Consider the following 12,388-nt stretch of genomic DNA (forward strand, 5'->3'; position numbering starts at 1 on the left):
AGTTCAGATAACTTAAAATTTAGTCGGCAAGGGCTGTAAAGTATGGAATGGTTTCTTTAAAAGTGTCTTTCCAAGTAGCTCCGACTAGCAACATAACTAAACCCCTTAAAATAATCCGTAGATCCTGCAAAGGCGGATTCTTTCGTTGCACGAGGGTTGTTAATCTCTATGCCATTATCATAAATACTGGTGTCTAGCCTTTTCTCCGTAAATTCTGTATCAAAGTTTTCAGCAAGTTCCCAATCAGTGATTATCGGTAAGATAGGTCCTACTGAAATCTTTTGCAGGTCACCGCTTAAAAGCTGTTTCCAGATTATTTTCCTGAAAATGAAATGACCAATATAATTAGTCGTTTTAGCTTGACCAGCTTTCTTTTTCTTCGTTTTAGGACCATCTTGGGCCCAATATTTATCAACATCCCATCTTTTTGTGGGATCTTTTCTCAACAATGCACCGAGATAATCTTTGAATCCATCGCTTAAGTAACTTGGTATTCTAGCACCAGTTTTCTCTTGCTTAATTTTGTTTAATATAATTTTATGGTTAACTCCTGTAAATGGTGGTTTACCAATTAGCATATCGTATACTAGGCAACCTAAAGAGTACCAGTCACAATTCTGAGTGTAAGGTTCTCCTGCTAATATCTCTGGAGCACAGTATTCTGGAGTACCTATAATGGAATAAAGCTGATTTACGTTCTCTCCTTCTTCTGGTGTGGCAGCATCATCAAAAACACTTTTCTTGGATAATCCAAAATCAGTCAACACTAGATGTCCTCTTTCATTTAATAGACAGTTTTCTGGTTTCAAGTCTCTGTAAACTATTCCCTTAGAATGCAAAAATTTTAGAGCACAACTCAATTCTGCAGCATAAAACGCAACTGTACCTTCATCCAAGGTTCCCTGTTCTTTTAAATGATAAAAGAGCTCTCCACCAGGAATGTATTGTAGTACCAAGTACAATTTATGATTGTCGTGGAACGAATAGAACAATTTCACTATATTGGGATGTTCTAACTGCGATAATATAGTCCGCTCAGCAAATGTCCTTTCTATCCTCTTTTCAACTGTAGTATTGGCGTCCTTTTCTATAGAGTCTTCCGAAATTAAAATTTCAGCCTTCTTCAATTGTTTCATGGCATACAATTTCGATGACAGTGAGTCCTTCACCAATAGCACTTTTCCGTAAGCGCCTTCTCCTAGGCATCTAATTGGTACAAAATCATCCAATACTCTTGGTGCCCCAGTCTTAGAGAAGCTGGATGCTCTAAGTTGTCTGGTTTCTTCGACCGAAGAAACCGAGAGTACATCTCGAGTTTCCTTATCACTATCTCCTTGAGCATTCAATGATAACCTAATCGTATGCTGAGCAGGATTCACTACGAATTTATTGTAGAGGGAGGACCTCCTCCTAGCTGGTTCCTTCGTCTGAGATTGCTTGGACTCACCAGAATCTGGTGGTACTAAAAAGCCTGACATCATTTCGGCTTGTTCTTCTGTATCTGAAATTAGTGCCTCTTCTTCGTATGTATTCGGTGGTAAAGCAGATAAATCCATACGGAATTGGTTCTTGTGCAAGGGCAAATTCATAGTACTTAAGCCAGATGCCGGTTGAACCTCATTATCAAACGAATCCCTATCATCATCCTGAGATCCATCATCTATAATGGCACATGTATCATTCACTCTAAGTAATTTGAAGTCTTCATCGAAACTAAAAAGTGGCATCTCGTATTATCTCAATTCAACTACAATAGAAGACTTTAGTAGCATTCCTCAGTATGATTTGTTAGTATTTGATTCTGTTTAGTAAGCTCTGTCCGGGACCTGTGAAGAACTAATTTCTTGTGATGATTACGAGTGATACACGTTTTAATGCATGCGATATTACTACCTTTTTTTTTTTTTTTTTTTTCAATCTCTTGAAAAGTTCAGAATAAAACATGCACTCTGCCGCCCGTAACTTTTTAACTGGTCATTCCGTGGATAAAAGATTCTGGTTTAACTGTAAACAAAATCTAAGATATAATAGATGTATCAAGCTGTTGAAAACTTGATGAGATACATATAGATACATAGGATATTTCATAAATATAGTTTGTGAGGTAACGAAATGAAACGGTGGAAGAAGCAATCTAACGTTTTCATGAAAAAATGCAAGTCCGAAAATTTATACATCATGTAATTTGCAGGCAGTGTGGGATATTCTTCTTGAATATGATATTGGCTCAAAGTGTCCTGAAAGAGCGCTTCATAGGATACAATGCTCTTTCATAAGTTAGGATAGTAAGTTTGGTTAATTAGATATTGTACAAGTCCGTGATCTTTTCGTAAACATCTTTGTTCATTACTCCGTTGTCATATAGAGCTTTGTTTAGCGTGTGGATCAATTCAATGATTTGATTAGTATCTAGATTCATTAGGATAGTAGACACAACCGTGCCAACTGTGATTCTGTTTTCGCTAATGAAAGTTTCGTAATACAAGTTCATGAAAGAACCCATCAAAAATTGGCAATCGACTCTATCAGTAATACCACCGTGACCCGGAATTGAATCACCAAAGTCCTTCACTTGGAATGTCCTCTTCAATCCAGACGCAAAGAAACCCCCAAATGGTGCAAATAAGGATGCGAAAGTGGCCAAGTTCAATGCATGCAAATAGACCGGTTTGATAGTAATAACGTCAACGCCAATCTTTTCAAAAATAATCGGAGGTAGTCTATAATCCTGTGGAACGAAAACAGGGTTCAACTCACAACTCAACGCTGTGAAAAAGTTTGTTTTCAAGTCTGTAACTGGACATGTCATGTAGTAATATGGTGCAAGAAGTCTGGTCAGTAAAACACTGGCAATTGCAGTGAAAAACCATGCGCCGAGGAAACCCTCTAAAGTTTTCTTTGGAGAGATTTCAATTAGTTTGGTACGACCAAAAGTTATACCACATAAGTAAGCAAATATATCGTTCACGATGACCAAGCCGCATGGCAAAAGGAACCAGATCAAACCGTTCAAAACATTGTTGATGATCAAATGTGCTTGAAAAACCACCAACAGCAAAACCATATGTGTCACACACAATGAAGCAAATTGGAATTTTAGGTAACCTTTTCTCAAACTGCAAACGAATATAACAAAACCCAAAACATAGAGACAATAACTAATGAACTTGTGATTGGATGCCACGAAATTCAAAACGGTATACTTCACGAAGGTATCGTTGAAGAACTTGAAAAGTGATTTACCGTCCAAATAGTATATCGTAGTAAACAAAAAGTACCAGTTCAAAGTTTTCGTTAAAGGGAGGTTTTTTTCACGTCCTGATTGTCCAGTAACTGCAATGCATTCTTTGAAAGTGGCAATTTGGCAACCCAAAATCAAGACAACACACCAAAAGTGACCAGAAGCCAAGATGATAAAAAAACCTGCAATCATAACAAATGTCCAAATGGTTCTAACAGCAAAATTATATAGTTTTGAATCTTTTTTGACTTCAACCTTGGAGTGTTTTTTGTAATCTTCAACTAACCGTGTTCTCGATGTTGTTTCTCGATGTTGTTTCTGAGGTGTTGAGGTTGCAGATCCACCACGGGAGGTGTTACCAGTTCTTTTTTTGACTGTCATCACTTTTATATTCCCGGTTAGCAGATTGTAACGTGCTTAGATCAATAAGATGCTGTGAAGTAGAGATCTGTTTCCTTACTCATGCGAGTGATGATGCTCTTCTTTTTTCTTGGTTGATTATATATTTCCACCATCTATTCCAAATGGATAATTTTCTTCGAACTTCAAGATCATGTGACATGTGAAAAAAAAACCATGCTCCCAACTTGTGTAAAGTTCCTCTACATACATACGATATTTACAGATGCAGCAATAAGGGAGAGTCTTTCCATTTTAGCATGTGTGTAGGATTGAAAGGTCAGAGAAGGCCCTGTTTCTTAAGTTCTTCGTATACTTGAACACTCATCACATTACCTTCATTGTCCTCTGTTTCAAGTACCATTTCCGGTTCTTTCACAGTTGATATTTTGGAAAAGGGTTCACCTGACTTTAGTGTACTCTTTGCTTGCAATGCTTTCCATAGCTCTGTCACCTCTACTATAGTAGTGACATCTTTGAATGCAAGAGAAGGAGTTATGCCTAAAGATTTCAAACCTTCTGAATGTTTTTTCAGTGGGAAATGTTTCTCGAATTCTCTACGCCCATGATATATTTGATTACCGCAGATCTCGCAAACATATTTCACATCTAAACCTTGGACTTTGATGAGCCAGCGAGGTATAGGAAATCCGTCAGGTCCTAATGGTAGGTTGTATGGATTCGTTGGATCCATACTCTCTTTTTGAGCAGTATCTTCAGCATTGTCAATATAAGATGGTTTATCTTCAGATTCATCTTTGGCGTATATGGGTGATTCATATTGTTCTTGTAGCTTTTCCAGCTCTTCAGTAAACTCTTCATCTGTGAATGCAAGTTTTCTTTCCGTGAATGATATTGTATTTTGCAATACTTTAGAGAGAAATTTGGAAAAACAGTGAAACGTGTATTCCTTCATCAAACGCTTTCTATTCCGAGACAATGCAATATTAAACTGTTCAGTTTGAACATGAGTATTAAATTCCGACTGACTATCAAACCATCGATTAAACACAACGGAGTACATTTTCCCGCTTTCCTTCGATGGGGATTCTGTGATACCGGTCCTCACATATTTATCAAATCCATTGTGGATGGTTTTGGAAAGAATTTCCTTGTCCACTAGAGGATAAGCTTTGGAGTAATAGGCCTTATAATATTTCAGTAACTCAGTGACTAATTGGTTATATTCCTTGGTGTCTCTATCTAATGATGGGTTGAGTAAGTAGTCGTATGTTTCAAATGATTCTAACATCTTCAAAAATGAAAGTATCGTTAAATCCGCACGCTTGATGATATTCAACCACTTCTTGAATTGTTCTGAGAGATCCAAATACGTCCCAAAGTTTTCATCTCTAGCAAAGTTTCTTGAAAGATCAATTATTTGTCCTATGGGCGATATGATGTTCTTACTGGCAGCTTGAGGGCCAGAAAACATCTCATAGTCAGATTTGACTTCAACCAGAGAACGTGAGTTTACTTGACCCTCTAATACTTCTGTGGTGACGGTTTCAAACTGTTCAAAGCTAGCGTTTGTATCCCTAAAGTATTCTAAATGTTCTTCACTCAATTTGTGCTTTTGCAAAGATTTCAACAGTCTTCTATATCTTCCAAGAAATAAGGCGATTTCATATTCTTGTGCTTTGATTTGCTTTCTAGAACGTTTGCTTTTCTTGCTCCTGTAAATCCTGTTGGCAGAAACGTCTAGCTTAGGTACCGCCCAAGCTTCAACTCCCAGATTATGCAGTGCTTCGTTAAATCTGTAAAAGATTTCTGGATTTCTTCGTAGTCTGGACGAAATAGCATCCTCGATGACTTCTAATTCTTCTAATATCTTTCGCCTCTCTTCAAAACATAGATAAGTGGGGGCATTCATATCTATTGTCTTCTATGAATCCTCTAACTGCTACACAGACAGTAAACCGAAGGCACGGTATTCATTTTGAGCCTTCATCTGATCCATATTTGTACTTTCTAAGGTATTTCCATTCTTTACATTTTTATTTTCTATAATCAATGGCAATTTCGACGTATGAGGAACAAATACTAGTAAACAATGTAAACCAGCAATACAATATGTCACATATCATAACAATAATTTGGAGAGAGGCCATTTCATGTTTAAGCTTAGAAAATGTCTATTCAATTACACACTGATTGTTATTTGAGCAGTTACATAATATACTAATGTTTTCTCCGCTTCGTAGGACGGGCATTCTTGGAACGCTTTTTCTCTTTAATTTCTCTTAGCTTTCTAATCTCGTCAACTGACTTTATTTCTTGTTTCATCCCAGGACCATTATAACCCTTAACTCTAACACCTCTTTCCAAAGCAGCTTCCACTTTTTTCTTTTGGAAAGCGTAATCGTCTCTATGTTTATCAGGCAATTTAGGAGCTTTTTGAGTCTTGTGTTTGAATTTACCGCCAACCGTACGCTCCGATGGAGAAGTCGGATCAGCCAATAGATTCGATGGAATAGTGGATTCTCTTGCACCAACTTTGAGTGGAGCAATTTTTCTTGCCTTAGACCAATCTTGGAATTTTCCGGATCTGAAACTTGCAGGAATCTTTTGACCACTTTCTCCGATGATGTACTTTTTGTTGTCCAAACCTTGAGTGTTCACATATTTCTTACGCTTCTTGTCCCACTTAACCGTAGCTGTTTGCTTGTGAACTTGTACCTTGTCATCGTTGGCTAGATCAAATGCAGCATTGGAAGCATCATTTGTGAAACCAGATGATATCTGTAATTGTTTATCTTGAATGTCACTAGTTGGTGCGAAATGTGATAGATAAAAAGTTGGATCTCTGAAAGTTTTCTTCTGCTTCTTCTTAATATTTTCTTGCTCTTCTAACAAGACATCGGCATCTTCAAATTCTTTCAATACCTCATCAGGCACTGAGTAACCAACTTCGTTGTCTTCACCTTTCAAAATTTCATCTTCTATACTATGCCTCAAACCAATCATTCTCTCTTTTTCCAGAAGTTCTTGTCTTTCTTTTGCCTTCCTTTGAATTGGAGCTATTTGTCTCCTCCTTCTCTTCATTAACACAGACATTTCATCGTCTGGATTCCTTGCGAACTCGAATACAGTTTCCTTGTTATTTCTGTGTTGCAACTTAGCTAAGAAATCCAATTTCTCTTTTTCGGCGTTCTTACCGAAGTATATATTCTGTTCGTCCCATCCTGATCTGAGAATTTCCTTTGACCTTTTCATGGATTCAGCAGACGCTGGTGTCCTGGTTCTAAAGTAAAGTTTTTCGGCTTTCAGGGCAACACCTTTCACAGTATTTAACTCAAAGTCAGATTTGATCATATTGCTATAAAGGTCACCCATACCATCAATCTCAGAACGTGGACAAGCACCAAGGACCATTCTTGTGGTGTAAGAAACCTTAGGATCGGTGAAATTATTATTACCCTCAGATTCTGCCTTCTTTCTGAGTATCTGGCACGACGATTCATACATGGGTGTTAAAAGGATCTTCTTACCCAAGAATAATTCTAGATCCAAGAGATAAGGTAGTTCATTTTCAGAGACAATCGAAAAGGCCCAACCTCTATTACCAGCTCTGGCCGTTCTACCTACACGATGAATGAAAATTTTTGAAGAACCTGGCAAAGAGTAATTAATCACATTCGCTAACAAAGGAATGTCAACACCTCTGGCTGCCACATCTGTCACAACCAAGATAGATGTTAAACCAGCTCTAAAATTATAGAGCTGTTGCTTACGGGCATGTTGATTCAAAGCACCATAAATATATGATACTAGGTATCCACAGTTCTTCAATAACTGTGTGACGTATTCGACATGATGTCTTGTTGGAACGAAAACGATTGTTGCCTTTTCGGATGGCATTTCGTTCGCATTCGGTAAGCGCCTTTTGGATTTTTTAGCCTTCTTTGCCTTCTTTTTCTTTTCATCTTCGCTGTCATCACTGTCAGAATCCGCATCATTCTGCTGTTTGAGCTTCTTTATTTGGGACTCCGTGGCAACAGGCATCTTGATAGCTTCTTGTAACAGATATAATAGATTGGCTTCACGTTCATCCTTTTTTATAGATATAAATAACATCTCCAAATTTTCTGATATCTTCGTTTCAGCATCAAGTCTAACCAATACTGGGTTTGACAAGCCTGCCTTAGCAAAATCAACCAATGATGATGGCAATGTTGCCGAAAACAATAATGTTTGTCTATTAGTTGGGAATGCCACAAGCAGTTCATTCAGTTGTTCCTGGAAACCCATTTCGAATAATCTATCAGCTTCATCAAATACAACATATTCGACTGATTTCAAATCCAAGTTCATTTCAACTTTTAAATGCAAGAATCTACCTGGCGTAGCAATGACGACGTCAGGATTCCCCATCATCATACCGAATTGGTCTTCTAAAGAGTCACCACCTGTTAACAAAATAGAACGTAAATCCGAGCCTTTCGAAAACTCTTTGAAAACTCTATGAGTTTGAATGGCCAATTCTCTTGATGGTGATAAAATAACGGCTCTAACACCAATCTTGGCCGAATGGGTCTTTAATTTTTCTATCATAGGAAGCACAAAAGCAGCAGTCTTACCTGAACCGGTACGTGCCATACCGACAATATCACGCTTTTGTAAAATAAGGGGAATGGTTTTCCTTTGAATTGGTGTAGGTTGCCTGAAACCTTTCTTCGAGATATTAATCAATACTAGTTTTGAGAGACCGAAACTTGCAAACGAACCTTTCTTATGTTTAGCCGCAGCATCAGCGGTAGTGTTGAAATAATCGTTTAAGTCATCATCCGATTCATTCGTAGCCTTCTTTTCGTCGTCCGAAAGCTCAAGACTTGGGAACTTACTGTCCACAATGGGACCTGCCTTGACTTTGGCTTTCTTGTTTTGTTTCTTTGGTTTCTTCTCTTTCTCTTCCTCATCACTAGAAAACTCGATAACATCTTGAACTTCAGCTTGGAAACCAATATTGTCATTATCATCATCAGAAATGTCACTATCTTCACTATCAGCATTTAAAGCAATATCACCAGCAATGTCGAAAGCATCCTCATCTTCGGAGGAGTAATCTTCTGCTGGGAGAGCTCTTTTGCTAGAATCAACCATTACTGTTAAATTTGATTAACCTGAGTTCGATATCTAACAGTTGATTTATGGCAAACAATGATTGGCCTTATAATCAATACGATATAAAAGAATATTTAGCACTACTGATATTAATGAGTTACTATCTCATCTCATCTCATCTCATCGCATCTCTTATTTGGAAAGTGATGTATTTTCAAAATTTTCATAAGGAAAAAGAAATAGTTTTCAAGACCGGCATAAACAGAATTAAACATCAAACTGACGCTTTGTGTGAAACCAAGAAGATCAAGTGACCTAAAACAAAAACTTCAACATTATGTGTCACGAATATTACCAAACTCAAGTAAATAGAACGTCATACTCTAAAATTTTACTATAACTATTTCAACTTGTTTCCCTGAATTTCGCCTCTGTACATTATCTTGGTTTTTTTTTTTCTATGCAAGCCAATCAATTCAGTATCTGACAAAAAAAAGTACATGAAGATCACAACTATAACTTCTCAAGGTTTACTGAAATAAGTACCAGCTATATCTTGTTAAAGCACCATAAAAGTGTCCCGAAGGAGATGCACCACTTTATATAGCAGACGGACAGAAGTTGCGAGGAATAATGTCGAAAATCACTTCAAGATTCTTAGAATTATGCAAACAAAGACGGTTGCCTGGATATCATGTCCAATCCATGCCATCTAAATTTGATAATATTGTGGTAGGAATGTCTGGTGGAGTAGATTCTTCTGTATGTGCTGCATTATTCGCAGCTTACCCGAACGTTCATGGAGTATATATGCAAAATTGGGGCAAAGATCAATCATTGACTAGACCAGAGGAGGATCCATGTTATGAGAAAGAATGGAAGGATGCAGAAAAAGTAGCGAAACATTTGAACATCCCAGTGGAGTTTGTGAATTTTGAGAAAGATTATTGGCTAAATGTGTTCGCGCCTATGTTAGAACAATATAGTATGGGCTATACACCAAATCCTGACATCGGTTGCAATCAGTTTGTTAAATTCGGAAAGTTGATGGATCATCTGGATGTGAAGTTCGGTAAGAACAACTACTGGTTGGTGATGGGACATTATGCTCGAATACTACGAAGAGATAGTGGTCCAGAGAGATCTGAACCACACTTGATGCGCGGATTGTATCAACAGAAGGATCAAAGTTATTATTTATCACAAGTTTCTGTTCCTTCTTTAAATCAAATGATTTTACCAATTGGTCACTTGACGAAACCGGAAGTTAGAGAGATGGCCAAAGAAGTAGATTTACACACTGCCACAAAACCCGACTCTCAGGGTATATGTTTTGTGAACAACTCACAGCATGGGAAGTTTAAGAATTTCCTAAAAGAATATCTACCTATGGAACTAGGAAACATCATTACCATCGATGAGCTGACTGGTAAGAAGACGGTGTGGGGAAAGCATCCTGGAATCTGGTCCTATACAATTGGTCAGAAAATTGGAATATCACTTCCTCAAGGTGATCCAAGATATCAAGGCGCATGGTATGTCAGCGAGAAGAATAAACGCACAAGAGAAATCGTAATTGTCAGAGGAAAGGATAACAATAATTTGTTTAAAGACGTGGTAACGGTTAAACACTTCAAAATACTCTCCAAGAATCCACTATCTAAAGAAGAATTAAACGAAGCTATAAATAAAGAAACGCTACACATGCAATTTAGATCCTTACAGACCCCAGTCAAAGTAACATCAGTTGAGTGGATAAATTCGAATGAATTTTCTTTGAAACTGGAGCGCAAAGAAAGAGCAATGGCACCTGGTCAGTACTGCTGTTTATATGTGAATGAGAGGGTCATTGGAAGTGGGATAATCGACTGTGCTCGATAGTATACTGCAGTGTATGCGCCTCAAGCTAAAATACTCGTCTATAGAATCAAATAACTTGCATTCTAATCACGTGATATCATCATGTGTGTGAATCTTTTCAAATAGAATCACCAACAGCCACATATGGTCCCAGTCAGGTGCAACTGATATTCCAAAGCTATAATAAAAGAACTGGAAAGAGAGTGTAACAACTGAAAAGAATTTTGGAAATAGATAATCTCCGCCGTTAAGTATCTTGAGTACAACACAGAATGTTAAATTAGAGGTATTTTTTGTAATCTACAATATAGAACTCTACTACTCTGACTGAAAACTAAACATATCGACAAGGGAAATTCGTATAATGTCTGGTCAATTTGCCAAGGAACTTGCTGTTGCAACTCAAGCCGTCCGCAAAGCTTCATTGCTAACTAAGAGAATTCAAGCAGATGTTATATCTAGCAGTAACTCTACTATAACAAAATCTGATCAAAGTCCTGTTACCATCGGGGACTACTCTTGCCAAGCTATCATCATCAATGCCATTAAATCAAACTTCAAGGATGATGCTGTTGTCGGTGAAGAATCCAGTGATGGTTTGACAGATTCTTTTATTTCTGAGATTTTAACTACAATTCAGGATAACGACAAAGTATACTCCGAAGTTTTTGCAGACGTCACACAACAAGAGGAGAAAGACGTCCCTTTTGTCAATGAGGAATTCCCTCTAAATTCCATTGAAGAAATTAAAAGAGTTATTGATTTTGGTAACTATTCAGGTGGAAACACTGGCAGATTTTGGTGCTTGGACCCAATCGATGGAACAAAGGGATTCCTAAGAGGTGACCAATTCGCAGTATGTTTGGCCTTGGTAGTTGACGGTGAAGTTCAAATTGGTGTCATTGGGTGCCCTAATTTGAAACTATCAAACTACGGAGCCTCTGATTTGAGCGACTCACTATCTGCAGGTTATATTTTCAGAGCTGTGAGAGGACAAGGTGCTCAATATTCCATTACCACTGAATCACAATGGAGGGAAATTCATACCAGAGATGTTGAAAATACTTCTGACCTGGTTTCCCTAGAAGGTGTCGAAAAGGGACATTCGTCTCACGACGAACAAGCTATCATCAAGAAAGATTTAGGTATTACTAAGTCCCAACATCTGGATTCTCAGGTGAAGTACTGTTTACTTGCCCTTGGATTAGGCGATCTTTACCTCCGTTTACCAATTAAAATGTCCTATGCCGAGAAAATCTGGGACCATGCTGCAGGAAATGTTATTCTTGAAGAAGCTGGCGGAATTCACACTGACGCACTTGAGGATCAACGCTTAGACTTTGGAAAGGGTAGAACTTTGCAAACCAAGGGTGTCATCGCTTCCTGTGGCCCTCAGAGCTTACACTCGAGAGTAGTATCTACATCAGCACGCATCATTTCTGCTAGAAAAACTTGAACGCATATTATTATCAAACACATACATCAGGTTATATCATAGTATATTTTTTCAAGCTACTTAATGAAATGTAGACGTACCTTAAACCGATACCCAAATAATCAGGCATACCACCAGTGCAACAAGCTGTTGCCAGGTAGAGCTTGTTCCTACAACCGATGAGTTTCCAGCCTGCTAGCGCATGACGTTAGCTATATAAAAAAACCCCTACAATAGCACTACTTAACCATAGATAGAAAATGTACATACGTACTTAAGTTGAAATTCCACATAGTCAGTGTAACATATTACCCGATAGTTCCAAATTACTTCAAAATCCTGATCACAAACTGGCATCCAGGCCACCTTTCCCAAGGAAGCTCCTTGGC

At 37.9% G+C, this 12,388-nt stretch overlaps 6 protein-coding genes across 6 annotated transcripts; 2 read left to right on the plus strand and 4 right to left on the minus strand.

Moving 5' to 3' along the window:
* Positions 1-56: 56 nt before the first annotated feature.
* Positions 57-1,727, minus strand: YPK3 (putative protein kinase YPK3; the record flags this gene model as incomplete). The annotated part of the gene is made up of 1 exon (XM_456176.1): positions 57-1,727. One exon carries the CDS (start codon positions 1,725-1,727, stop codon positions 57-59), a length of 1,671 nt encoding a protein of 556 aa, XP_456176.1.
* A 572-nt stretch (positions 1,728-2,299) lies between these two features.
* Positions 2,300-3,622, minus strand: CDS1 (phosphatidate cytidylyltransferase; the record flags this gene model as incomplete). Its single annotated transcript, XM_456177.1, has 1 exon — positions 2,300-3,622. One exon carries the CDS (start codon positions 3,620-3,622, stop codon positions 2,300-2,302), a length of 1,323 nt encoding a protein of 440 aa, XP_456177.1.
* Positions 3,623-3,920: 298 nt separating this feature from the next.
* On the minus strand, positions 3,921-5,513 carry PRP9 (SF3a splicing factor complex subunit PRP9; the record flags this gene model as incomplete). Its single annotated transcript, XM_456178.1, has 1 exon — positions 3,921-5,513. One exon carries the CDS (start codon positions 5,511-5,513, stop codon positions 3,921-3,923), a length of 1,593 nt encoding a protein of 530 aa, XP_456178.1.
* A 308-nt stretch (positions 5,514-5,821) lies between these two features.
* DBP10 (ATP-dependent RNA helicase DBP10) lies at positions 5,822-8,743 on the minus strand (the record flags this gene model as incomplete). Its single annotated transcript, XM_456179.1, has 1 exon — positions 5,822-8,743. The coding sequence occupies one exon, from the start codon at positions 8,741-8,743 to the stop codon at positions 5,822-5,824; it is 2,922 nt and encodes a 973-aa protein (XP_456179.1).
* Positions 8,744-9,337: 594 nt separating this feature from the next.
* Positions 9,338-10,585, plus strand: SLM3 (tRNA-5-taurinomethyluridine 2-sulfurtransferase; the record flags this gene model as incomplete). Its single annotated transcript, XM_456180.1, has 1 exon — positions 9,338-10,585. The coding sequence occupies one exon, from the start codon at positions 9,338-9,340 to the stop codon at positions 10,583-10,585; it is 1,248 nt and encodes a 415-aa protein (XP_456180.1).
* A 343-nt stretch (positions 10,586-10,928) lies between these two features.
* On the plus strand, positions 10,929-12,020 carry MET22 (3'(2'),5'-bisphosphate nucleotidase; the record flags this gene model as incomplete). Its single annotated transcript, XM_456181.1, has 1 exon — positions 10,929-12,020. The coding sequence occupies one exon, from the start codon at positions 10,929-10,931 to the stop codon at positions 12,018-12,020; it is 1,092 nt and encodes a 363-aa protein (XP_456181.1).
* Positions 12,021-12,388: the final 368 nt, after the last annotated feature.

Source organism: Kluyveromyces lactis (assembly GCF_000002515.2).
Source record: "Kluyveromyces lactis strain NRRL Y-1140 chromosome F complete sequence".
Classification (NCBI taxonomy): Eukaryota; Fungi; Ascomycota; class Saccharomycetes; order Saccharomycetales; family Saccharomycetaceae; genus Kluyveromyces; species Kluyveromyces lactis.